Consider the following 27,158-nt stretch of genomic DNA (forward strand, 5'->3'; position numbering starts at 1 on the left):
CAGCTCAACACTCCATCAAGTGTGTGTTCAGGATTATCTCATTAAACATAACACAAGGAGATGAGAAGCACAATAGTGACATGCAAATCAAAAATACAAAATGCAACCCTAAAAGACAAGCTTGCATTTCAGAATGCAGCTCTTTGTCATTTCCCATTGCCTTGTCCCTCACTGGCTTCAGCAGCACTTCAGCAGCATCGAACCAGTCTTTTGAAATATCTACAAATGGATGATAGTCACTAGAAAGGGTAAGACATTCATTAAGTGAAACTCATGGCATTTACACATGAGACATATACTTACATTAGTTTCTTTTGCCCGTGACACTATTGTAGTGCACAGTAATTAATTTAGTCTGTGAAGTGGCGATGACAGTGGCAGCTAATGAAAAAATGATTTCTGAGACTGTGAACTTAGTCCAAATTCAAAATTGTAAATTATAAATGTGATCTAGTTCATTTATAATCTGTGTGAACTGAACTTTGAGCTAGCTCCTGTGAAGTGTGAACTTGCACAACACTGCAAACAATGAAGTGCAAATGTAACCTTTGTTTTGTAGTAACATTTTCTATACTTAGCATCCAAACAGACAGCTGACTCTTTGTAGGGGGTTTATAGCTTTGGCCCCATGTGGCTATGAAGTGCATATTTAAGTCTTCAACAGGCTTCTCATTTTAAAACTAAAGACAGTGTTGTCAAAAAGTTCAGAGATGATGTTAAATAGCCCGCTGGATCTGATAAAATCTAAGCCCAATCTATTCCTACCTTCCCCGAAGCACAGCTCAAATCCTGCCTCTCCAGGTCATGCAAATCATCCAGTGATATCCATAGGTCTGCATCTGCTCAGAGGGATCTGCTGACACAGTGGGACGGGGGAGGTGGTGGTTAGGATGCATTTAATTGATTACCCACTTCGAAGTGTGGAGGAGGGGATAGACAAAATCAAATGCACACACACAGCCAAACACACACACACACAGTTCTCTCCTCAAACCATCTGCCTTGGGGTCCACATCCCACCACCACCCCAAAAGACAAGTCAAAGGCAAGCCTCCCCCTCCCCCTTTAGCCTTATACACACAGCCCTTGCCATCTTTTCCATCTCTCACCCTCTTGCCCTGTGACCCAGCCTGGGCCCAGAGAACAGTATGGAGTAGATGGATAGATTAATGAGTGTTCCCACAGCTGTGATTTCAGTTACTGTAAATGGTTAACTCACAGCATGGGATCACTTGTCATTATCATACAAGTATTCTGGTCATTTTACGTCTCTTTGCTGTCTGCCCAAAAACTTGAAAAATATTGCTAAACACCTTTATAATTGACAACACAAAGCAGTGGGGCTTGAAAATCAACCCCTGTAGTTTGCCGATATGGTTTCTTCTCTGCTACTGGGATAGATGAATGAATCAAGGGGCTACCATGGTGTTATTTCATATCATCTACTGCCATCTAGTGACCAAATTGGGAACAGTCTCTAGTCACTAACTTCATCTCATTCCCACAGCAGACGGGAATGAGATGAGGTTGGCACCGTTCAGACCTGGCATTAACACTCATCTCGGGTAATCTGATGACAATTGGACAGCTCTAGGCACATCAGTTCACACCAGGTATTAGAATTCATCTCCACATGCGTTTTAAGTGACCACTTCTCACTGGATCTCACTTCCCCGCTCTATATGCAAATAAACACATAGGCCTGCATCATTTGTGTTTGCAAAAGACCAAATCCATTGTGGATGTGAGAGAGAGAGAGATCAGAGAAAGGAGGCGCTGAGTGAATCATTGTGCTGCACAAATCTCTACAATGAAATAAGGTTGAAACAGTTAAAATAATAGTAGTCAACGGATGGCAAACAGTGTTGAGGAAACACTACCATAAGTGTAAAAATATTTTCTGTTCATTATGAAACTGTGGCGGGGCAATAGAATAGAACAGAATAGAATAGAATAACTTATTGTCATTGCTGAGCCTGAAACAGCAACAAATAAACATACACGCGTACACAGTCATGCCAAGTCAAAGGCAGATAATAAATAACACAGATAAAATAGATAAATAGAAACCAGCATTCAAACAGGTTATTGTTTAGTTCATTGATTTGTTCGGCCCAGTGATAGTTACTCAGTCGAGTTGGTGGCCTTTCACACATTCGTCTTCACACAATAGCTTGCACTGAGATATGTTAACTATTAAATGAGAATATTAACCAGGCATCCAAATGGCATCTTATTAATTATTCACTACAAATACTTTGAATGATCATCATAAGCCATTTTAGAGCTTTCTACCCAAGATTATTTGGTTGGGTGGCTGTAAATTTCTGTCATAGATCAATCAGACTGGCTACTGGTTAGGCTATGTCAGCTCAGAGTCAGAATCAGAACCAATACAAGATCATATCAGTCTAATAATGTTCCCTTTTTGTCTCTTCAAAAAACAGGTAAATAATAATAACAGCAGTAATGGTATTGTTAAGCAAACAAACATATTCTATTTCAGTTTTAACTTAATCTATAGTTTCACATATAGATTTTTATTTAACTGGTTGGAAAGTGATGTCAGCAGCACTGCAGTGAAACCAGACCAGAACCAACAGGGAGTAGAGACGTGGTTCCAGGTCTTGCAAGAAAGACAGATCTAAAAAAAAAAAAGATTTTCTCTTGAATGGTCTGTCTGAAAAATGCCAGTGTTTTAGTTTTAGTCCCAGAATGTTCAGAAGATAATTGACTTGTACAAAATAGGTCCACATTTACTTGGGTGACAATGGGGCAAAAGATCAGTCATAAACTTTGCTCATGTTCATTTCCTCCACTGGAGTGAATAGACTCAGGACCTGCTGAAGTCTCCCAGAGGGCTGGTCAATGGCTAAACCTACTAGACACAGATAATACTTAATGAATAAGTTAAGCTTAGTCTACTCCAATACAAGTTATTGCTGGCAACTCACAACCATAATACATACTGAGGGGGAACATTCATCTAAGGTTCCTTGCAATACCATTCAAAAGGGAGATGTGATAGTAATTACATTGATTACGTAGGTGGATATATATCAAGCCAAACATGCAGGATTGAAAGATGCACGACATACAACATGATACTTATCAATTATGCCTTTTGACCAGGCAAGGAGGTGTCATCAAGAATGCATAGTTTTGGATTCACTGCTGTTCTAAAGCCAAGAAATTTCTCAATCTTTGTTTGTACAAAAGACCAGAATGTTGTGATCGATGGACGGGACCACATGAAAATAAGTGCCAAGTTGGTTTTGGCACTTCGGACATGCTGCAGAACATGAATCATCATATTTATTATGCATTTCAGGAGTCAAATGCTGTTTATCAATGATCTTATATTGTGTTTAGTGTGATTTGTCTTTTCCCAGCTATGTTTATATATAGCTATAAATATATATATATATATATATATATACATATGTGTGTGTGTGTGTGTGTGTGTGTGTGTGTGTATATATATCATGAAAACATCATGAAAACATTATGATAAGGAATTGGGTTCAAATAATGATAACGATAAAAGTGCATTCAAGGAATATGAAACTCTTCCTGTAATTGCTGAAAATCATAAATCCATTACCCAGACACAGTATCTGTCATGATTTTTGTGATACCAGCAGCCGTCCAATCTCTAAACCCCACATCTGTACAAGGATATTCAAAGTCAAGATTATTAGCAATAGGTGCGAAGAATGCAAGGTGCAATTGAATGACTTTCATATATTTCTAACTATAAAATGATCTTTGCCTGCAACTTTGTGAAAGGAAGGTCTAGCATTGGTATATTATCCAGACCAAAATGATCTAAATCTGAAAGAAAACTGACTGAGAAGGTTTACCGATCCTGTGACAAATCTCAGTGGGAAGGCCCACCAGATTAGGTTGGGCTAAGCCTTTTCTTATGGGAGCTTGGATAAGATAAGATAAGATAAGATGGTCTTTATTAGTCCCACAGTGGGGAAATTCACAGTGTTACAGCAGCAAAGTGGCAGTGCAGAGAACAGGAAAGCTGCAGAAACTGCAATAACAAATATTTAGGAGAGATAAATAATAACAATATAATTGTATACAAAAGAGCTGTTATAATTTCATTCTGGTGCTTATTTTTCCAAACAAATCTACATATTGCACGACGTACTGATTTAACAGCCTTAGGGGACCACAGGTAGGTAGGTAGGCTGGCATGTGTTTTGAATACTCTTTCCTTGGTCACTTACTCTATGATCACACAAAAAGTAAAGAAGACAGGGGACAACCCTGTTTTGTGCCTCTCTCTGATGGAAATTCCTGGGAGTTTGATAACATCAACGAAACTCAAAAAATAGGTAAGGGAGGAAGGGGATGGAACCTTAAATGTATTTCTTTTTTAATATCAATCATTTAAGAATTATTTATCTACCTAATGGTGTATTGTAGACTTGGGATGATATCTCATACTACAGTACATACTCCGGCAGGGTAGGTGGCGCTATGCACCTTCTGAGCAATTATTGCAACCTGCCATAAAAAAAAGAAGGAGAGGAGCACTCCTGCCAGGGCCGCTTGTGCGGGTCACCAAATAGCCTGTTAGCAAGCAGTTATTTACACAGTTGAGATTTCCCTCACGGCACAGCCATCGTTGCCAGCCCTCACTGATCCGGTTGGAACCAGCTGCCTGTGCACTGACCGGCTGGAGCCGGAGGAAGAGGTAGCCTTCCACGATGAGGACTGTGTTGATGGTGGCAGAGAAACCATCACTGGCTCAGTCGATTTCCAAAATCCTCTCTAAAGGTGAGCGCGGTGCTCTGTAATGCGCCACAGCACATGAGGACGATCAGACCACACGCAGCAGGCGCTTGGCTCTCATGCTCATGTCGTGTGCGGTGTGTTCGCACTTGGCCTTCCGGGGCTCGCAGGTCGCAGACCGGTCGCTTCCAGCACAGCAGAGCACCTCTGCGTCTGTGAGGTGCTGTGGTGGAAATGACCAGGCTGTGATCCGCAAACACAGGGAGGGGAGTGTTGAACTGGAATACCGTCGTTACTGCAATAGCTCAGCAGTGAACTTATTAAAACAACTTACAAGTTTGGTAAGTGTGAACGTTCGCCTACATAGAGCCATCTTCGGTCTTTCTTATCTGCTGCAACTGCTTGGGCTCAATGCACTCATGTGTATAATGCTGAACCAGGGCTTCTGTCAGAGGTTGCTGCAGTGAACTCAGACCCGCTGTAGTGTGTTTGAGAGGAGACTCTTTAATACTGCTCAGCTGTCAGGATACAGAAAAGTATTCACCACGCTGCCAAAACACTCTGTTGGACACAATGATACCAGTTAATGTAAAATATCTTTAATTACATGTATTATGTATTGAATGGTGACAACTTCACTGTCTACGGGAAAACAATACCAGTGAGTGAAATGACATTTCTCAGAAACTACCACCTACTACCTAAGTCGGAGCAGTCAGTCCTGTTCAGCTGTGCCTGGAGATAGCACATATACAAGCTATGGTGATGACTTCAAACTCCAGAGAGTAGCTGGCCGTGGGGAAGCAGCTGGGGTTCTTCTTGAGGACGGGCATCCTCAGGGACACGGGGATGGTCTCAAGACCAAAAGTGTTGTCGAGTCCCCTGCAGGAGTGACTGGTGTGGCAGCTGGCCTCGTGGATGACCTGAGGCACGCGGTTCAAGTCGATGTTCTCCCTGGTGAGAGATGAGGAGCAGGAGAGGTCAGAGACGGGCTTTCATTCAGTAGTGTTTTCATTTAGTGAGTTAGACTTGGCAGGCAAGTAAGGAGAGATTAAACACAAGACAGAATATGATGAGGTTCGGCAGCAGGGGTCTGGAGAAGAGGAGAGGGGCTGCTGGGGCGAGACAGACTTCACTCACCCAGGTACAGAGAGAGAGAGAGAGAGAGTGTGTGTGTGTGTGTGTGTGTGTGTGTGTGTGTGTGTAGCTGTTGGCCATGTTTATCACTGTCACTGGCTGTGGGAAAGGGGCTTCAGTTTATGTGTTGATGTTCAAACAACAGGAGTTCTCTGCATTTTTAAAACCACAGGATGGTTTTATAAATAAATATACCAGCTAATTAAATCAATTTGGTTATGTAGTGAAAATGAGAAAAAAATAGATGCCGATAAAAAGATCAGGGCTGTGACTTTTGGATTTCAGCTTGGAGTGAAATTTGTGTCCCTGAGATCACCTCACATCAATGCAGTCGAATATTTGTCAGTCGTTTTATTATTTTCAAAGCTCAGAATGGTGCAATGGCTGATTTATGACCAAATCTCCAATGACACTGATGTATCCATTTTAAATGATTTACCCTCCAGGCAGCAAACCTCACTGACAGATTACTTCATCATGTATGTAGCACTGTGTTGGGCAGGGGACAGGTGTGTTTAAGCTGTTTGCCCTCTGAAAGATGTCACAGCAGGAAAAGGGGGGAAAATTAGCGGCTTCACCCAGGTGTTGTGTTTACATGAATGCAGATCGGAGCCGGAGTGGATAAATACCTGCATCTACTGCAGAGTCATGTGACCCGGCTGTGCACCCTTTCCACTGCTGACACGCCTGATGTCAGTGGGTGTCAGGAGGGTTTTTAACCATTACTACTGTGGATTTCTGCAGTGTATCCCAGCTGTTCTGCAGCTTAGTGTTGAAGAAAGTTAATGGTAATAACTAAACTGTGATTATTGTATTTAAATGTCAAACCACACACCACATGCAAAAAAATGATGGATGGATGAAATGAAAACATCAAGCAGCTTTAGCTACTTTCCACTGAGAGTAGTTGTTTACAGCAGTTCCATAACAGTTTGCAGCTATGTCCTTAATGTGCACATTGACCATTCAAGGTCCAGCCGTGTACGAGGTTATGACCTTGTCTTTTTTTTAAATTGATGTCAGTCAACTAATCTCTTCACCTGCTAGCCCCTACAACACAAATATCTGTGGTTGAGGATAAAGTCTGTGTTTTATATGTGGCATGGACACTCACACGTAGCTCCAGGTCGCAATGCTTCGCTCGTTGATGCGGCTGGGCAGGTTGACCAGCTGGCTGTAGTAGTCCTGCAGGCTGTACGGACAGAAGGACTCGTCAACACACTGGCTGCCCAGTGGGATAGCTGGACATTGGTGGAGGGCCAGCAGGCACAGCAGCAAGACACGTAACACCTAAAACACAGAATAAGACAGAAAGACTATGTTAGTGTGGACTGATCTGTCACTGTGGGTTACCTGGAGGTGTCTCGTATTTGTTCAAATTTAAATGGCTGTCATTTAGTGCATGAGTGCACTAAGCAGCTGCAGAATTCCTCCGCCTGAGTTGAGGTCAGTGTACAACGCTGCTGCGAATGAGGAGTTCATCTGATTTGTCATCCTCCTTTATCGAGTTATTGACAGACAGCACAGGCTGCCAGGTGTTTCATTGCATATTTAATAAAGGCCAATTTTTGACTAATGTTTTGTTGTTGTTGTTGTTGCTCACCAACATGTGGCCATCGTACCAAGTTTCAGAAACCGTGAAGTGAAGTCAGCAGACAGCACATTTCTGGTGAGCTTTGTATTTGTTCATTTAAACTCGTCGACTTATTCTTTGATCACATAGTTCCTGATTTAAGTCATTATTTTGCCCATTTTCTGCTGTATTTTATTGCAACCATAGAACTGTAAGTTCTTGTATGGATACATGTGTTTAGATGAATAAAAGAGTTTGGAAGAAAATCACATTCATTCGTATCAGAAACAGTGTTGTTTTGGTGTCTGCACCAAATTGCACTGTCACTACTATTATTCAGCCCCAAATGAGTTTAAAATAGATCAGGTAAGGCTGACTTTTGGCCATCATGGTGTATACAGAGCAATACGCATGTAAGTCACAAGAGCTGCAGCTATTAGTCGCGGTAAATTTTATTTTTCATCTTCTGCAACCAAATTATTATCCTGCTCACAGATCCATATATTGCACGAACAAGGTCGTCATTTTAGTGCACAAGATATTAATCTTCTGCTTTGTAATTAGGCAATAATGGACTAAAACACAAAGATAAGAAATATGCTTTTCTCAGTGTACTAAGTTTGATCACTTTTGTATCCACTTTTACTGCAAGGACCATTGTTTTATCTTAATAATTAAGATTATTGTTAGGCTATTGGTTGGCTCCTGGGACGTCAGTGTTCGTTGGTCTTCTACTTTGATCCAGCCAGAAATATCAGGACGACAGGATGAATTACCATAAAAGCTGGCACAGACATTCATAATTGCCAAAGATGAAGTGTAATCACTTTGGTGAGTAACCAGTTACTGTTAAATTCTGAGAAAGATTTCTCTAACCCAGACTGGTGGAGCCTCATATTAGTTTTGCCTGAACATTACAATGCACGGAGGACTTTGGATGTTGTCCCCCGTCTCTTATTGTGCTCGGAGGGGATCTCACAGATAGTACAGACAGAAAGAAATATTACAGCAACATACACCAGTGCACCAATAATAATTATAATGTGCATTTGAGTGTACAAGTTTGCATTAAGGTAGACATGGAAAGTGTGAGCCTGTAGTCTACTTGGTTTGCCTCTAGAGGCCAACGGAGCACAACCCATGTGTTCAGTGTCAGCATCATTGTAAAGACAGATTTCTTACCTGGAGCTGTTCCATGGTTGAAGAACTGTGACTGGAGGTTGGTTGAATGGAGCTTCTGTTTTTCGTCCTGAGGATGTTGATGAGTGCTGTTGGTTTTTTTGTTTATTTTTTTTTTAGTTTTGTTTTTTATGTTGGTTTTTTTTGTAGTTTCTTTTTCTTCTTTGGTCCTCAGTGTGTCCTTTGGCTTGGAGCTGAGCTACCTGCACTGCACCTGCCTCTATTTATATAGCCTGTATTTCAAGTGTGTGTGTGTGTGTGTGTGTGTGTGTGTGTCTGGATTGGTACAGGTATTGGTGATTTGGTTGTCCACGTCAAAGAGGCTGGAGTGGCATTTGTGTATCTGTGTGCGTGGTGGGTGGGGGTGTGGGTGGGGGTGGGGTCCCATCATAGTATTTCTGTGTCTATGTTCCTGTCATTAGCATTCAGCCTTGAGAGAATCATTTAATACAGAGAGGACATCAGCGTATAGCATTGAGCCAGGGTAATGAAGGGAGGCCCCTCGCTTACCGGAAAAGGGTCACGCGTCACCGCTCTGATCTCTCGTTGAACTCCATGTCTGACTCATTGCCGTTTTTTAAGTAAAAAGTTTTGAGTGTGTTTCAAAAGTTCAACCAGTTCTCACTGGTTGTTACACTCAGTAAGCACAGTGGGCCCTACTTAAAGTGTGCAAACGCAAACATAAGTGCATAGTGGTACGTCTTGGGTGCATAGACTGTCTGGGCGTCTCCAGGCTCACCAGCTATTGTTGGTCATTCAGGCCCAGCAGGGCAAAGTGCAAACATGCTAGGTAAAGGTGAATATAGATTGGAGGGTGTGGTGTCTGTTATTATTTTTGCTGCAAGGCGTCTGCGCCAAGCATGAAAAATAGGTGAGAGACGTGCACCTCACTCAGGCAGTGTGTCCGCTCCAGTCCGATAACAAGGGCACTGAAATGAAAAACAAGACGTTCTGCAGCCACCACGCATCCAGTGTGTCTCTGGCCTGAAACACACTCTCAGCCAGAGTCATTGGTCTCATCAGTCTGAAACAGAGAGAACAGAGAAGCATGACAACAATAGCCCAACAAACGGGGGGCTGCTTCTTCAAGAAAAAAATAATAAAACTGTTGTAGCACAATTTGGACACACAGCTGGAGATGTGAATCAGGAACTGGTACCAAATGTTCTGAACCAATGGAATTGTATAGACCCCAGCTTATGAATATCTCATATCAGTGCTGGCATGTTTTTCTGACAGTTGCTCACTGCAAAAAAATGAAGCTCATTTGTCCACACTGATGGAAACTTGCGACAAGAAGGAGTTATGGTGGAGAGGAGCAGACAGTCAAAAGACGAAGAAAGATGATGACAGTGCTATTAGTGATGTTTGGAAAATGTCTGGGTGGAAACGCCAGGAATGTGCTGAAACATCCTTCCACACAGTACGGGCTTAAAGTCCAGGAGTGCCATGTGTTTGAGTGTCACTGCTTCCCGACTGAACAGCACATCCGTTACCGGGGGACTAAACATGTTTTAATTCTTTGCATTTATGGATAAAATCACCAGACTGTCCTCAAAGAGGCTGGCTCTATAGCTTTCAGGTGGGTGAGCGTGAGCTTTTCACAAACTGGCATGCACTGAAGTCTTGCCTCCACATTTACATTTTACGTTCTGTGATTGCGCCAGAAACAGACGTGGTACTGAGAGGTTAGTTGCATGCGTTTACATCTAAGACACAATTTCCACCAAACCACCAACAACTCACTTTGTACTGCCCGGAAATGACCAATTGGTAATAAATCAATTGATTGGAATGCTGCTTGTGCTAATTGTTGCCCTGCCACAAAAAAAAGTCCCAGTTTCTCTTAACCAAGAAGTATTTTTATGCTGGTGACAGCCAGAGTGGAGGGATGTTGTTTCCAGGTTGTGATATCTGTGATGTCTCAGTAACGCTCTGATGGAACATCTTCAAATTTGGCACTCAGACTAGTTTCAGATCACATCCCTGTTTATCCAGAGTCCTATAAAATATTAACCATTTGTGTGAAATTCTGTCAAAATGGAATTTGAAGTCTTCAGTAATGGCTGCAAAGTGTTTTGTGAGGTCACACTGACCTTGACCTTTGACCACCAAAATCTAATCAGTTCATCCTTGAATATCTCCGTCTGTCTGTCCGATGCCCCCGGCCCTGGCTGACACCAGCACGGAAGCATCAAAACCTTTGTAAAGAGAAAGCTCACAAAACATGGTGTAGCCTTGTGGATGTATGTATATTAAATATTATCAATATTATCAAATCTTGAAAAGATCATCTCTCAATACTCTCTTCCCTACCCTTTCTGTGACTCTCTAAGCTCAAGACATAATTCTTAAAAAAAGACTCATGAACATATAGTTTTCTTTTAGGGGAAGGTGCAGTCATTTCCTGAAAGAACTCGAGCAACGGTGTGGCTCATCAGTCTGTTTTGAACAGTTTCAAGTGAAGTGAATGACTTTAAATGACTGTATTACCACATCGTCTGTTCTTCTTGGCCTTTAGGAAGTTGTACAAGTCGCAAGGGACTCAACGGAGCATGCTCAGTGCACGACTACACTGGCAGCTTCCGGGGCCAAACTGTGCGCTTTAAGATGACCTCTGTTTGTGGACATGTGATGAGTCTGGATTTCATCGGTGGGTATCATCCTCTTCTCTGCTTAAAATTGTTTAACATTTTTTGTCTACCTCATTTTCATATTTGGTGGAAGAAAAGAAATAATAGAAATAGCATTATAACATAAAGCAATTCAATAAAACAACACTATGAATTACAGACCATGAAGAAGTTATGTTTGTGTCTCTAAGAGAACTGTTGAACTGGATAAAAATCCACTGCATAGCAGTTACTGTTTTTGGGTCTGTGTATGAAAATACAAATTAGCATAAGTTAAACTTTTCACTCCTCGATTTGGACTGATTTGAGCCTCAGGATCCACCAGTTTGGCATCAGCCCCCAGCAAGTAAGCACACTGGGTATCAGACAAAACTGATCCACAGACAGTTTTCCCTTCTAATTTTGACACATTAAAGAACAGCTTAACACCTCCTGAAACTGTTGAATGTGCTTTACAATAAATGCATTTGAAGTAAATTCATAAGTGTTAATAGTTGTTTTCCTTATTGGCTAACATTACCACAAATTTACTTTTTGTTTTTCAATGTTTCTATGCTTTTCGTGTGGAAATTGAAACTGCCTAGACAAAGTAATTCTCTGAAAATAAACACCACGCTGGTTTTGGTTCATTAGAGTTGTAAAGAAAAAGGCAGATCTGCATGTGCTGCAGAAGAATGTTGAGGAAATCAAGAGTAACAAGTGTGTCTGCATTCAGATCAGACTGTGATTCAAATTGTGTTGATGCATTGAAACAACATAAACTATCTAGAACAATATAATTAAAGCACACACAACTGTTAAAAAAATGTAGGAACGTCTCCACCAATAGTTGAGAAGCTAGTTTATAAGAAAGTCTTGCAGATTTGATAGATTTAATTTTGAATGGACAAAAATGCCATTTTTCATCAGTCTACACTCAATAAACCATAATGACAATGTGAAAACATTTTGAAAAATGTATAAAAAATCAAGAATCAAACTCTTACTTTACTGAAGTATTCAGATCCTTAATTTAGTACTTTGCAGAGGTCCCTTTGGCAGCCATTACAGCATTGAGTTTTCTCTATAAATCCCTATAAGATTTGCACAACTGGATTTGGGCAGTTTATCCTATTCTTCCTGGCAGATCCTCTCGAGCTCTGTCAGATTGGATGGTAAGCATCTGTAAACTGCCATCTTCAGGTCTCTTCACAGATGTTCTGTTGTCATGTCGAAAGGTGACATGTTGCACACAATCCAGGGGCCACATCCTTTGAAAGAGCTGGTAGTCATCGTATAGACTGTGAAGGCTTGAGCCGAAATGAGATGGTCTGTCTGTGGAGGATTTCCTTCCTCTATCCTGGGCTGCTGTTTTATTTACGGAGTTCATCATATTCTCTTGTTGAAAAGAGATTAGTGATTCATTTCTGGCGCACAGTCAGTGGGAATCATCCATCTACCCGTTGGATCCCTCGTTGCCCTGGAGATGAAGGATGCATTTCTTGGCCGCATTTGAAGGAGCCTTGGAAATGGATCTTGTTCAATGGCGACCCACCGTGACGTCACCCATTGGTTTGTGAACTGCCATGTTGAAGCCTTGAGTTTGCAATTTGGCCATCACCATCTTGGATTTTTGAAACCAGAAGAAACCATATTTGGAGGAGAAGGTGGAGCTGCAGAAGAGTCTTTTCTAGTCTTATCAATCACTCGAAGTGCTTTACAATTTGAGTCATATTCACCTATTCACACACACACACTCATACAGCGCTTACATCTGCACATAGAGCGCTTCTACCATTCACATCAACTCATACACTGATAGAACAGGCATCAGAGGCAGTTTGGGGTTCAGTATCTTGCCCAAGGACACTTCGACACATATACTGGAGGAGCTGGGGATCAAACCATTGACTCTCTGATTAGCGGACGACCCGCTCTACCTCTTGAGTCCCAAACGTATTCCATCTCACAATTATTGAAGGCGCTGTGTTGTTTAGGACACTCAGTGCTTCAGAAATGGTTTTATACATTGATCACTGCCTCACTACAATTTGTTTAGGTCTACAGAGAATTCCTTGGATTTCATGGTTTTTATCATGACATACAGTGTGAAGTGTGGGATCTTGTGTACACATGTTTGTGCTTTTCTAAATGTCTAATCAATTAAATTTGCCACTGGTGGACTCCAGTCAAGTTGTGGTAACATTACAAGGATAACTGAAGAAGATTTTAAAAGTATTTTCTCAAAGCAGGTTTTCACTTTATCAAAAAAGGTTGCTAAGTGTAGACTGATGGACAAAATGGCAATTTTATCAATTTACAGTTAAATCTACAACACAAAGTGAAGGGGTCTGAATACTTTCTAAAGCCACTGAATCTGTTAGTTACCATTTCATGTTAATTCAGGTAAGAATGATCCCAGTTAGTTTATGCAGTGAGAATTTTTTTGAGAATTTCCTCAACATCTTCAACTTTCAACTTATTGGTTAAATTTCTCATTATCTCTTGCTTCATGTAATAACTATAAAATAGACATACTTTACACTAGAATACACTTTAATATGGGTTTCAACCACTTCAGTGTCCAAACTCATGATTTGTCTTGCTTGGAAATTCTTACTGAAATCGTTTAACAGTGTGCTTCTTCTTTATCAAGGGAAGTACAACAACTGGGACAAGGTGGACCCTGCAGAACTCTTTAGCAAAGCTCCCACAGAAAAGAAGGAAGCCAACCCCAAACTCAACATGGTCAAGTTCCTCCAAGTAGGTTGACCCAGTAATTGGGGCTCTGGATGACCATCCGGAGGTCAGTGTATCATCCCTTGTATCTTTGCTGCTCACCCCAAGTTTTTTGGTTTCATGTCAGGTTGAAGCACGAGGCTGTGACTTCGTGGTTTTATGGCTGGACTGTGATAAAGAAGGCGAGAACATCTGTTTTGAGGTAATTCAGGTCCCATTTACATCTGGCATTAACATGTGAGCTGTATCTGGATAATGACTTCCAATCCATGGGCATTTAATTTGTGCAGTCTTGTTATTGCAACTGTAATTTTGTATGAAATGAGTGAAGCAAGCTTACAAACTGATTAGACCATGCCTGCAAACATTGTTATTTGTATTTTGATTTTTCTTCTGCTCAGTCACTATTTCTCTTTCCCCCAAGGTACTGGATGCCATCCAGCCAGTGATGAACAAGGGGAGTGTAAGGGAGCAGAGTGTTTATCGTGCCAAATTTAGCTCCATTACTGACACTGACATCTGGAATGCCATGAATTGCCTGGGAGAGCCCAACCGCAACGAAGCGCTGTCAGTGGATGCACGACAGGAGCTGGATCTGCGCATCGGTTGTGCTTTCACCCGGTACACTGCTTTCTACAGCCGCACACTGGCCTGGCCACACACAGCCACCTTGAGCTGCATTTCCTGAAGCGGTCTAGTCACACGAGAAATTACCACAAAATTGTGCACAAATTAATAGTATGTGTAATTGCACCCTCCTCTAAAGCTCCAGGTTTATGTAATCAGAACTGCTTATTAAATAAGAATAATAACCAGAGTTTCAAGAGGTTCTCTCTGGGGCTACACATTGTTGATTTTCTGCTCCATGAGTTTGATTATAGCTGCTCTAAGGTTAAAGTTAAAGCCTGACCTTTGTGGATCAAATATTTTTCAGGTTCCAGACCAAGTATTTTCAGGGCAAATATGGCAACCTAGACTCCTCCTTGATCTCATTTGGACCATGCCAGACCCCCACACTCGGCTTCTGTGTGGAACGCCATGATAAGATCCAGTCCTTCAAACCAGAGACTTACTGGATCCTCCAGGCAAAGGTAAATCTCCAGCTCCACTCCGACTGATGCCGTATCAAAGATCTCTTCCTTCTGTGCTACACTTATAAATAAGCCTTGCTTTGTCAGGTGTTCAAAGGAAAGGACAGCCCTCTGACACTGGACTGGAATAGGGTGAGGGTCTTTGACCGAGAGGTGGGTCAAATGTTTGTCAACCTGGCCAAGACATCCAGGGAGGCAAAGGTAAGATTAAAATCCAAGTATTCTTTGCTCTAACTATTATTGCCACCATGTACTGTATGTCAACTGTAGTAGCGTGGAATCAATATATATATATATATATATATATATATATATAATATATTTTTTTTTTTTTTTTTTTTTTTTTTAATGTAATGATTATTTAATAAGTATGTATTAGTATGTATTTGTGTTAGATTTTTTATAACTTAATTATATAATTCTTATAACAAGTTATAACCAAACCAACTGGTAACCTAATGATGATGACTAGACTCCAGGAAGTCACTGATGTGTGAATATCTGTTAATGTATCTTTGTCAGGCTGTAACCCTGATGAAGATTTAGGGAATTGCGATAGTATAGGTTAGAATGTGTAAGTGGATTTTGAATCTACTTGTATTTTTTTATGTGTATGTGTCCTGTATTTCAAATGACCACAGATATGAGCCCTACATAAGTAATTTTCCACTACCTGGTGGATTCATTCAACCAGAACTGAAGATCACCTCACTCGGGCTCTGATATAAGCTGTATAATACCTCACTTAACACAGGTGGAGTCAGTGAGTAAGAAAGAGAAGGCCAAGCAGAGACCCCAGGCCTTGAACACAGTGGAGATGTTGAGAGTGGCCAGCTCTGCTTTAGGTATTTATTTATTTATTTATTTATTTACATCAACATGCAGCATTTCGTCATTTGTCAGTTGTGAATATTTGAGAATATGTGTATAAATGTAAATGCTGCCACTGGTAAGTGCTGATGTTCAGCATCACTTATATTAGGCTATTTATTATTTTCCTTGTTGGTTAATCTGATTATTTTCTTGATTAATCAGTTAATTGCTTTGTTTGAAAAACAAAAATCCAGACTTTCTGTTTACTAGAACTGAAAATATACAAGATGCATGTTCAGTGGGAGATACTGGACAAATTGGAAAAGAAGAAGAACTCTGACTGTAAATTAGATACTGTGGTTAAGGGGAAATCCACTTTTAAGTAATTATGGATTTTAGTCGGGGACACAGTTGTCTGTATTTGTAAAGACTGACTGTCAGTTAAGATCAAGAAATAAGATGTGCAGCTCCTAGTTTTGTGAGGGTGTAAGAAGAAGAGAAAAAAATTCAGATTTTTTTTTTTTTCATGTCTTAGGCATGGGTCCCCAGCATACCATGCAGATTGCAGAGCGCCTGTATACACAGGGCTACATCAGCTACCCACGTACTGAGACAACCCACTACCCAGAGAACTTCGATCTGAAAGGAACATTGAAGCAGCAGACCAACAATATCATATGGGCAGAAGAGGTGAGGGCCACTCTGGGGTCAAGGATACATAAGAGGATTCATGCCCTGACATATTCAAGGCCAGCTGTGTATGCATACAGAAACAGATTCATTGTATTAATACTTGTTGGCGGGCAGCAAGGATTTAATGCTTGAATGTGGATGCACATAAAAGTTTGTTTCACCTCTCCATCAGGTGAAGGCTCTGCTTGCAGCTGGATTAAACAGACCTAGAAAAGGAGCTGATGCTGGAGACCATCCACCTATCACTCCCATGCGTGCTGCCTCAGAAGCGGAACTGGGTGGGTCATGTAACTTGTTAGATCATGGATAACAGGTAAAGAACATTACTTCAGAGAGCAGTAAGTGAGGGCAAGACATCACCTGTCACCCATACACCTCCACCCATATCCATGCAGATACTTTTGGTTTTATTTGTCCAGCTTTTGAGATTTTCTGTCTACATGCCAACACAAGGGAGGTGAATTAAGTTTGCTGTGCAGTCTGGAATTTAGAAAAACATCAGCAGCAATGTCTGCAGTATCTTCCCACAAACAGTGTCCCCATTACTCAGGATGATCCATAATCCTTGCTGCCAACAGTTTAAGATGGAACTCCTCACTGACACAGAGATAAATACTGTTGACGATTAGGTTGAGTCTAAAACAGAATAATTGATAGCCAGTACTATATTAACCTGTTTTAAGGTCACTTCGTGACCCTTCGTGTTCAACCTCTAACCCATGTTCTTCCTCTTCTGGTATTCCACAGGCAGCGATGGCTGGCGGCTATACGAGTACATCACAAGACATTTCATTGCCACTGTCAGTCAGGACTGCAAGTACCTACAGACCACGATAGAGTTCAGCATTGGCACAGAGGCCTTCTCATGTAGTGGCAAAACCCTTATATCACCAGGTACAGCCAACTGGTCACACATTCTGCACACTTCTTGAGCACTTTGCAGATTTGTAGCTCCAAATGCCAACAAGGATTTCGCAGTAGTTTGAAAACAGTTTGATCTTGAATCCCTAAAAAAAAAGTTGTCAAGCGTGCGAGTTACTGTGAGTTAAGTAAAATGGTCTTTGATCTGCTTGGCCTCTACTAAAGGGATGGAGAGATTAATTTTTGCTTCATCACACATGTATTGCATGAATATTTGTTGTTATATGCTCAGTGTATTTTCTCTCATGACCAATAATGATGATAATAAGCAACCCAGTGCTTGCTAAGTGTGTGTTCTATTCCCAGGGTACACAGCAGTGATGCCTTGGCAGGGTATCCCTCTGGAAGAGGCCATGCCAGATTGTGAGCGTGGAGACACTTTCACCGTAGACGAGATCAAGCTGGTAGAAAAGCAGACCAGCCCCCCAGACTACCTTACCGAGGCCGAACTCATCACCCTCATGGAGAAACATGGCATTGGTGCAGTATACCTCAGCTCTGCTTGTTGGATATGATTGCTGCTCGTATCTTGTAGCTGAAACTATTTGTAAGATAGGACACAGGCTGCACATAGTGTGGGCCTCAAGTCTCAACATGTCCCTGCAATTTGAACTTGGGGTTTAAACATGAGCAGATCTAAACTTCAGATGACATCAGCAGATCGTGTAGTGGGAGAATAAACAGAAGTCATGTATGTAAAATGCAGACACTCAAGAGGGATTTTTTTGAAGCAGCATTAATTGATTTTTTTTGGCTACTTGTGGGCAGAGGAACTACACAACAAACTTATAAAGTTGTTACATCAAACATCTTACGTTGACACATCCAGTGGACACGGAGCAACACTGTCATTCTTTTGAATGCATTGTCACTCTTCTTGCGTCCACTAGAAGTGATTTCTTTCACATTACTCAATTCAAACATATTTAATTTATTTGAATGAATCATTTTTTTATATAAAAGCGAAGAGTGAAGATCTCTGGCACAACTTCACCTACTTCTAAGATGCATGGACAAGGGAAAAAGTCTGTGGAGGTCAAACCTCCAACCACATTTGTAGTGTATATAAAAACTTTCTGTTGCAGCTTGTGGTCTTCATGAGGGGGCAAAAACTTCCTAACATATAAAAGGCTGCAGTAAACATGTGGACCCAATTGGCAAAATATCCCCATAAGTTGTCAACTTCATTGTCTTAATTACACTCGTCCCCTGTGTCAGCAGATTTAATGACAATGGGCCTGTGACTCTCACAGTCAAACAGTGCTTTCTGTTGCTTTTGTGTGTCTCTGGCTGGAAGCATCATGTTTTTGGGTCTGTCCCATTCTTGTGAATGGGACAGACTTTGAGAGAATTTCTTCAAATTTGGCGCAATTGTTCACTTGGACTCAGAATAAACCGATCAGATTTTGGTCAACTTGACTGGTTATTGCAGGCAGTAATTCTAGTTCTATTATATCCAATTCTACAAGCCTGTAATATGTCTCTATTGAAGGATTTCTATTCTTGGGTAGTAGTCATTTTTTTATATATATATTCTGAGGGATCATCTTTTCATGAAAAAATTTTTTTTTTGTCTTTCATTTCTGAGAAATTTCTGTAGGTCAAACAGATGGGGTTGGAACAAAGGACAGACCAAGGTTTAGTGCAGGGAGTAGTAAGGCCCCGTTACCACAGTTCCATACAGGTGGGAGCTGTTCAGTTCCAAACGCACTGGGCATTTTTAAAACAAAAAATTTAAAATCTGAGAAATGTAAAACTCCAGATTAACATACTGTAACATACACTGCAAGACAGCCCTACTTGACCCAGGTCTGTAGATATCAAGGTGTAATACAGCATTGTTGCAACACCAAAAGGCCAATTAGGTGGTTATTCTGGAGCTTTCAGTCATTATAAGACCTTCATCGGCAACTGTTGTTTGCCTTGTTTTCATGGAATTGTCTATGTTCAGACGTCTGTTTCTTCTGAGTACTGTAAAGGTGCTCTGACTGCTTTTATGACAGTGTATCAAATGACTGTGTATAATATTAAAGGTGTCACTTGTAATAATGAACACATTTGACACAAGTTGCACAAGTTGGCAACTTAGCCGATGAACATTTAGAAGCTGAAGAGACAGATATTTTTTTCAGGAGGTGATTGGAGATAAAACCAAATTGATGCCAGTCACTCTCTCGGCCTCACACTAATTAGGGCCCTTTTTTCCAGCCTTTCTGTCAGTAAATTATTAAAAGTCTTACCTTCATGCTGATCTTTGCCTTGCAGTTTTACAGCTGTTGACTTCTGTCCTCCCCTCTCCAGGTACTGATGCCAGCATCCCTGTCCACATCAACAACATCTGCCAGAGGAACTATGTTACAATAGAGAATGGACGCAAGTTAAAGCCAACCAACCTGGGCATTGTCCTGGTACATGGCTACTACAAGATAGGTCATTTGCCTAATATTATTGTACATTCTCTCACATGTATAAGGGATTAGTGGCTGTATATTGATTATGGGTTTTTTTTTTAAACATTGTTGAATCAACTTTGGAAACTATGTCAACTTTGTAATTAACCCTTTGGGACGTGGGGCCTGATAGAATAGTGGAATTCACTAAAATACAGTATGAGCCACGTTATTAGTGTGAATTCAGATTTGTGTGTGGCTTTTATAGCATGGCATTAAAATACCAATAACTGGCTGTATTTGCTTTTTGCAGATGCAGAGCTGGTTCTGCCCACCATACGCAGCGCTGTAGAGAAGCAACTGAACCTTATTGCGCAGGGGAAAGCCAACTACCAGCAGGTCCTGCAGCATGCACTGGATATCTTCAAGAGGAAGTTTCACTACTTTGTGGATTCCATCACCAGTGAGTTCACTGTAGCCACAGAAGTCTCACAAGTCTGCAAAAAGGGGCCCATAGTATTAATCCTATTGACAATGGGCTTTTTAACTATTTAATAACCTCTAAAGCTGGATTTAAATGTAATGGGACATAGATTTATAGAACTGAGGTTACATCCACTAAAAATTTCCTTAACACTCAGCTTTAAATCAAAACCTATATCTTAGGTACCTACAGTGGTTAACCCCTTGTGTTGAGTATAAATGCAGCTTAAACCTTATGGCTGTACCAGCTATTAACACGCAGTCACATAACGTCAATAACATGGTTGCCTCACAACAAGAAAAGGATGCAGGTAGATTAACCCTTAGGGAACTAGACTAACTTACTGTCATTACCTCATTTCCTGCAGTGTTGTCCACTTGAATAAGTGATGGGGATGATTTATTGTCACGTGAATGGAGCATCTAACTAGCAGACATAACTAATGTTCAATAATGAACTTATAATGATACTTAATAATGGTAATCATGCACATTTTGATCAAAATGAGTCATTTATTTTATGCTTACTGCAGAGGACAATCCACCTGGATGTCTCTCCATGACTTTATTCATTTATTTTGGTTGAGTTATGCTGATGAAAATAAGCAGAAATGGAAAAAATTCAGCATGATGTCAATGACAAGGATATATGACAGTTCAGGAGCAAGATTTGAAAGAAGGAAGAAAATGCAAAAGGAGATGCAGGAAAGGGTTAAAGTTTTCAAGGAAATTACAGAACAATCATGGAGCTAAATAAACCAAGGGAAATATTATTTAGACATATGTTACCATTTGGTTCATTCCTATGCAACTCCAGCCTACAGTGTCTGTCTTGTTTTGTTTTATAGGCATGGATGAGCTGATGGAGGTCTCCTTTTCTCCCATTGCTGCCACAGGAAAGCCCCTGTCCCGCTGTGGCAAGTGCCACCGCTTCATGAAGTACATTCAGGTCAGCAGACTGGTCACAGCTACTGTTAAACATATGCAGATTCGATTATCAGCAAGTGCCGAGAGTCTCATTTTGAAAGGAGCTCTTAAAAGTGTGGGAGAGATGTTGGATGGTCCAGGTATGTGACTGGTGGTATCAGTTAATCACCAGTCCACACTACGACAATTAACATCACAAGATGAGACAATGTAGTAGCACAACCACAACCACAGCCCTTATCCAAAACAGTTTTTAAAGTGGTTTCTGCAGATGGCCCCATCCACAGCAGCACGTCGCTCAGCTTCTGTACTGGTGCTCTCAGCTGCTTCTCTAAACTTGAGGTGTGCTGATTGAAATCTACTGCAGGTGATACACTGACTATAGATGACTACGTCACACACTCCCATGTCAAATAACATCATCTTACCCCTAAATCAGCCCTGTACGGACTCCACTAGTAGGGGGCTCCCAGTTTTCAGACCTGCACAAATAAAGTAAAACAAACACACACACACATACACACACACACTACTCTTGCGTACACACAGTTCTGTTTAGTCATGTAGGTGTTGAATGTGAATAAATTCATCAACCTTCCATGTAATTCTATAACCCCGATTATCCATCCTACGTTTTGTTTGCCAGTATAGACATGAAATGGTTCAGTAACTGAGCTTTACTTGTTGAAACCTGCAGAAACCCTGAGTGAAGAATCCTAGCAGCAGTGAGATTGCAGAGATAATCTGTCTGAAGTTTTTGAGCAAGCCTTTCCCTTCTAACCACTCAGCGGAGACCAAAGCCAGGGGTGGGAGCTCACAGCTGTCAATCAATATGTGAAAGAGCTTCTGATCTACTGCTTCTCTCACAGGCTTCAGGCTGGTACTAGCTGCTGAAAGACATCACTATGGCCTGAATCACAGGCTAGCAAGCTCCCAGTTCCTGCATTAGCTGAGACAACAAACAAGTCTCATGCTAGCGCTAGATTGATTTCCAGTACTTAGATATTGCAGTTTTAACTTTTTACTTTTAAATCATTTATGTTCCACTCTGTACCACGTGATGTCTGACTGTTGAGCTCTGGCCTTCAAAGTTCAGCTGACGTGCTTTATTATCATTTCCACCTGATGAAAGAACCACTTTTCGATTCATGAATGAATCATGAGGTCGGAGATCTTTTGGTCACTGCCGTGGTATCGGAATATGTGCGTCGTGGTTGCATGTGACTCAGAACTCGTGTTTAGATCGCTCCATGTGCACCGAGGATGACACATACTCAGTTCTGCCTTATTACAGTTTCAGGGAACTTGTTGTCATGAGAGTAGAAATCCAGCATTTGTAACTATTGGGTGTCACATGGTGGTACAATGTGCTTCAGTTACACTTTGGAGAGTATGCAAACCCCTTCATAGTTTAGAACAAGCTATAATTTAAATATAGCTACAATGGGATGTCTGAGCACACTGTTATTGTTATGTGCTTTATACAACTTTTAAAGCAACAAGAGTCACCGTGTATGAACAGAGTTCACAACAGACAGTGGAGAGAAAAGGAAGGATGCACACACCAAGGCTTCCAAGCTGGTTTCAAAACAGTGACCTTGCAGTTGCAGTATATGTGTCTTAGACCACAAGGCCATCATTTTTTGTGGGGCAGAAATGGACACTTAACATTGACTGTTTTTTTACACACAATTAGGTTATTCACTGTCACTTACTTCAAAATAGTACTTTATTAATTACCTGTAAAACTTCATCATTATTAATTATAGTCAGTGTTGGGGAAGCTAAAGGAGGCAGAGGAATAACTACACATCCAACAGACCAAGCACAGAGGGCAGGAGAGAGGGAGGAGGAGAGAGAACTCAGTGGTAATGAGGCTTCGCACTATCCACTATGACCAGTTCTACATGTAAAACAGAAGGAGTTAGACATAATTAATTAAGAAAGGTGGTCTGCTTGTGTCAAGGTGCCCCAGTAGCTTGACTCGTAGAGCACGTGCCATTTGGGCTTAGTCCCTGCCACGGCAGCTCAGGTTTAATCCAGCCTCTCTTTCTCTCTTCCCAATTTTCTCGTCTCTCTTAGTTTGACTGTGATAAAGGCTGAAGCCTTAAAAGATAGCTTTAAAAGAAAGAAAGATAGTCTGTCTATTCTAACATTCTCTCTGAGTGATCATTTTTATAAGTAAATACAGCTGAAATCACAGCTCACAGTCTTTGTCTTCAATCTATGTGTTTGGTGATTTTATCAGATGATGTTGCAGGTATGAAATCAGGATTTGACCACAGGCCAAATACTAGGTTTTGACCTTCAGTGAGGTGTATGGCTCACACTTTTGGCCACGTCTGTACATCCATGTACGGAGGTGGCGTCATGCACTGACAGATGGACATGGATGCTACCACACATAGCTATTTGTCTCACAAAACAGCAAAGTTATCACCATGCTAATGCCCAGCACTGATTATAGTACTGTGGTGAGTTTGAACTATTTCAGGGGCATATTTTGCCTTTGTAACCAAGTCAACAGGAGAGAAATGACAGGAAGTCAAAGTTTACATTTAACAAAGGTACCAAGGAACAGGGGACCTGGCATTTCATAGTCACCACCTTAACCCCTAGACTGCCACGGCCTCTCATGACCTGACAGTCTTGTGTTTTCACAGGAATTATAAATACAATAGAGGTTAATGCTTTGGAAAGTTAATAATTCACCAAAATTTCTAATTTACATATTGCACAATATTTTTGCATCAGATTCGGTAGTTACATTATTGAACTGCAAATAACTAGAGCTAACACATTGACTACACACATATTTTAAAACCTGATGATAATAACAGCCTCATTTTTCCTTTGATAAGCAACCAGTGTACCGTAATGGTCTCTGAGGCTGGTCAGGTGAGGACTTTCCAGTCTGTCAGGTGCATTTGAAAGTGAAGGATTCTTACATCACATCTGATCCTATAATGTGTATCTGCAGGCCAAGCCCAGCAGGCTCCACTGCTCCCACTGTGATGAGACCTACAGCCTTCCACAGAATGGAGCCATCAAGCTGTACAAGGAGCTGCGCTGTCCGCTTGACGACTTTGAGCTTGTGCTGTGGACCTCGGGGGCGCGGGGCAAGAGCTACCCCCTGTGCCCTTACTGCTTTAGCAACCCGCCTTTCAGAGACATGAAAAAAGGTAAGGACTCAGTAATTCCTGTGGTTGTTGGATAGTGGCTAAATAGCTGGAGGCTTTTCAGTCTAAACCATCATCACATACGTTATTGATCAATTATTTGAACACAACCACCAATATCACAGTTGCAGCAACACTACTGGAACCAGCAGTAGACAACAAGTTGTACCCCCCTACTTTTATAGGAAGATATTTTCTTCTTTTAGTTTTACATATTTTACTAATCACTCTCCTTTTACTCTGTATATTTGTTGTATTGTCCTATATTATTCTACATTTGATTTGTTTTATGCCATGTGTCTACTTTAACCATCACCTTGTCTTTTACACCTTTTACATTCCACTCTCTTTCATTTCTCCTATAAAGTATTTTTGCATTTTATTTATTAAACGTGATATACTATACAAATAATGAAAGTAAAAAACCATCTGATCAGCTGCAGTGATGCTTCATACAGGTGGAAATCAATTCAGGCAAAATCAAATCAGTCTGCTACACCTGTTGCTGCTACAGCAATGAAATAAGATAAGATGGATCTTTATTGTCATTGTCGAGTCAACAAAATACAGTTTAGCAACCCTCAGTTCCAGCATAAATGAAAACATTTCACATAAATAACATTCAACATAAATAACACACACACACGTCAGGAAAACAGTGCAAGAATAGAGTGATTGGCTAAAAGGTCAATGCTAAATATATGAAAACATCAAAATAAATTAAATGAAAACCGTAATTCCCATTTGCATGCTATTTTCTTTGTAAATCTGGCCCTTAGTCTCGGTCTTTTTATAGCCCTCTGACCTCTGTGACAGTCCTTTAATGTCTGTTTTTTTCCCAGGTATGGGATGCAATGAATGTACCCATCCGACCTGTCAGCACTCTCTCAACTCACTGGGCATTGGACAGTGTGTGGAGTGTGAAAGTGGAGTTTTAGTGCTGGATCCCACCTCTGGACCAAAATGGAGGATGGCCTGTAATAAATGCAACGTGGTGGTACACTTCTTTGAACATGCACACAGAGTGCAGGTAAGAAAATAGTCCGACATCTTGTCAAGATATTCATATTTATTATGGCATAATGTCACATACAATGTATTAGTAGCCTTTACAGGTCCAGAAAAGCAAACACACAAGTGATCCAAATATCCAGATGATTGTAGATTTTCATTCCACCCAAACATAGACATAGATTTTTAAAACTCAGTTGTGGTCTGATTTGAACTCATGAGTCCCCCTCCTTGTATTTATAATTGTATTGTTCTCAACTCTAACAGTTCTCTCAATCCTGTATACTGCCTCTAAGGTTCTTCTCTTGTCCCGTAGGTTGCTCAGGAGACCTGTGATGCCTGCGACGCCTCTCAGGTCACAGTTGACTTCAACAAGACACGCATTCCACTTCCTGCCGGGGAGACCCAACACACTGGCTGTGTTTTCTGTGATCCAGTTTTCCAGGACCTGGTGGAGCTTAAACATGCCAGCATGAGGCACTTCATGCACCGGGGTGGCGGCACGAGACGAGGAGGACGCGGACGAGGCAGGGGACGCCGTGGCAACCCTAAAAAACCTAAAGACAAAATGGCCGCCTTGGCAGCATACTTCGTATAGAGTCTGTGTAGAGTGCGTCCTGTTATTTGCTTGACAGAATATGAAGGTGTTTTACGTTTTTACGTCACGTAATTACATTGAAGTAAAACATTAAAAAAAAGTTTGTTGTAAGCGTGTTTATTCACCATAATAAAAATGAGTTCATATGTATGCTGTAAACTTAAAAATGCCCTTTTCAAGGTAAAAGCATGTCCAAATTATCTTAGCAATGACACACTTGTGATTTCAGTCATTCAAGCTTTGAGCCTAAATTATTACATTACTTTTATTGCTCTTTTTATTGATTTTAAAAATTCAAGATTTTTTGGTATGGGCTGGCCCCTACCACCCCCAGTATTCCCCTTCTGGTCAAAGCTGGGTTCATGGACATCCTGCCATCTCAAAAAATGATTCCATTGATAATTTGTAACCTTTCAATTGGCTGGCCAGAACTTCCCTGTATTTAAAACCGTGCTCATAAAAAGTGCTTCTGTTTCAAGGAAACCATTTTTTTTACATTTTATTCCAGGTCTGTCATTTGTTTACTAAGTTCTATTTGTTTTGTTTCCAATCTTCTTGTCATTAAGCTAAAAGGCTGGGGCAGCAGCATGTCAGATAAGAACACAAGACTGGACAAGCTAGTTAAAAAGGCTGGGTCTGTGCTTAGTAGGAGTCAGGACTCACTGAGGACTGCTGTGCAGAGACACATGCACTGTAAGATGCAGCCACCTTCAAAAATACCAACCACCCTCTCCACAACATCTCTGTAGGGCAGAGAGGCAGCTACAGCAGCAGACAGACTAAGGCAGTGGATCATGACACAGACTTAAATCTTTACTCAACTGAACTGAACATTCATGAGCTACTGGACAATCTGAATTTCTCCCAGGGATTAATAAAGTATTTTATCTATCTATCTAACTATTATCTATCTATCTATAAAGCTCCATTATCTCGAGATAATGGGAAATTTATTCCATTATCTCGAGATAACAGGATGAAAAAGATATTTGCAAGTATGGTGAACATGTGAGAAAAAGTGCCATATATCAGAAATGCCAAATTGTGAAAGACATGCTTGCAT

The 27,158-nt window shown here is 40.9% G+C and overlaps 2 protein-coding genes across 3 annotated transcripts; one reads left to right on the plus strand and one right to left on the minus strand.

Annotated features, from left to right (window-relative positions):
- Positions 1-4,526: 4,526 nt before the first annotated feature.
- On the plus strand, positions 4,527-26,578 carry top3b (DNA topoisomerase III beta). 2 transcript variants are annotated; one of them, XM_071481878.1, is made up of 18 exons: positions 4,527-5,090; positions 11,160-11,291; positions 13,907-14,013; positions 14,117-14,191; positions 14,414-14,610; positions 14,924-15,080; positions 15,168-15,281; positions 15,835-15,925; positions 16,429-16,583; positions 16,759-16,864; positions 17,334-17,480; positions 17,814-17,987; positions 19,809-19,937; positions 20,211-20,360; positions 21,229-21,329; positions 24,288-24,489; positions 25,329-25,516; positions 25,814-26,578. In XM_071481878.1, the coding sequence occupies exons 2-18, from the start codon at positions 11,249-11,251 to the stop codon at positions 26,093-26,095; spliced, it is 2,418 nt and encodes an 805-aa protein (XP_071337979.1). In that variant the 5' UTR covers positions 4,527-5,090; positions 11,160-11,248; the 3' UTR covers positions 26,096-26,578. The 2 variants fall into 2 exon arrangements, with proteins under 2 accessions (XP_071337979.1, XP_071337978.1); XM_071481877.1 differs by having other exon boundaries at positions 4,539-4,794.
- Positions 5,334-8,786, minus strand: LOC139623575 (uncharacterized). The gene is made up of 3 exons (XM_071481879.1): positions 8,642-8,786; positions 7,001-7,176; positions 5,334-5,703 (listed from the first exon to the last, which is right to left on the minus strand). The coding sequence occupies exons 1-3, from the start codon at positions 8,654-8,656 to the stop codon at positions 5,475-5,477; spliced, it is 420 nt and encodes a 139-aa protein (XP_071337980.1). The 5' UTR covers positions 8,657-8,786; the 3' UTR covers positions 5,334-5,474.
- Positions 26,579-27,158: the final 580 nt, after the last annotated feature.

The sequence above is a fragment of the Trachinotus anak genome, unplaced genomic scaffold (genome assembly GCF_046630095.1).
Source record: "Trachinotus anak isolate AG129_WGS33_773 ecotype Australia unplaced genomic scaffold, CSIRO_AGI_Tana_v1 ptg000008l, whole genome shotgun sequence".
In the NCBI taxonomy this organism is placed as follows: Eukaryota; Metazoa; Chordata; class Actinopteri; order Carangiformes; family Carangidae; genus Trachinotus; species Trachinotus anak.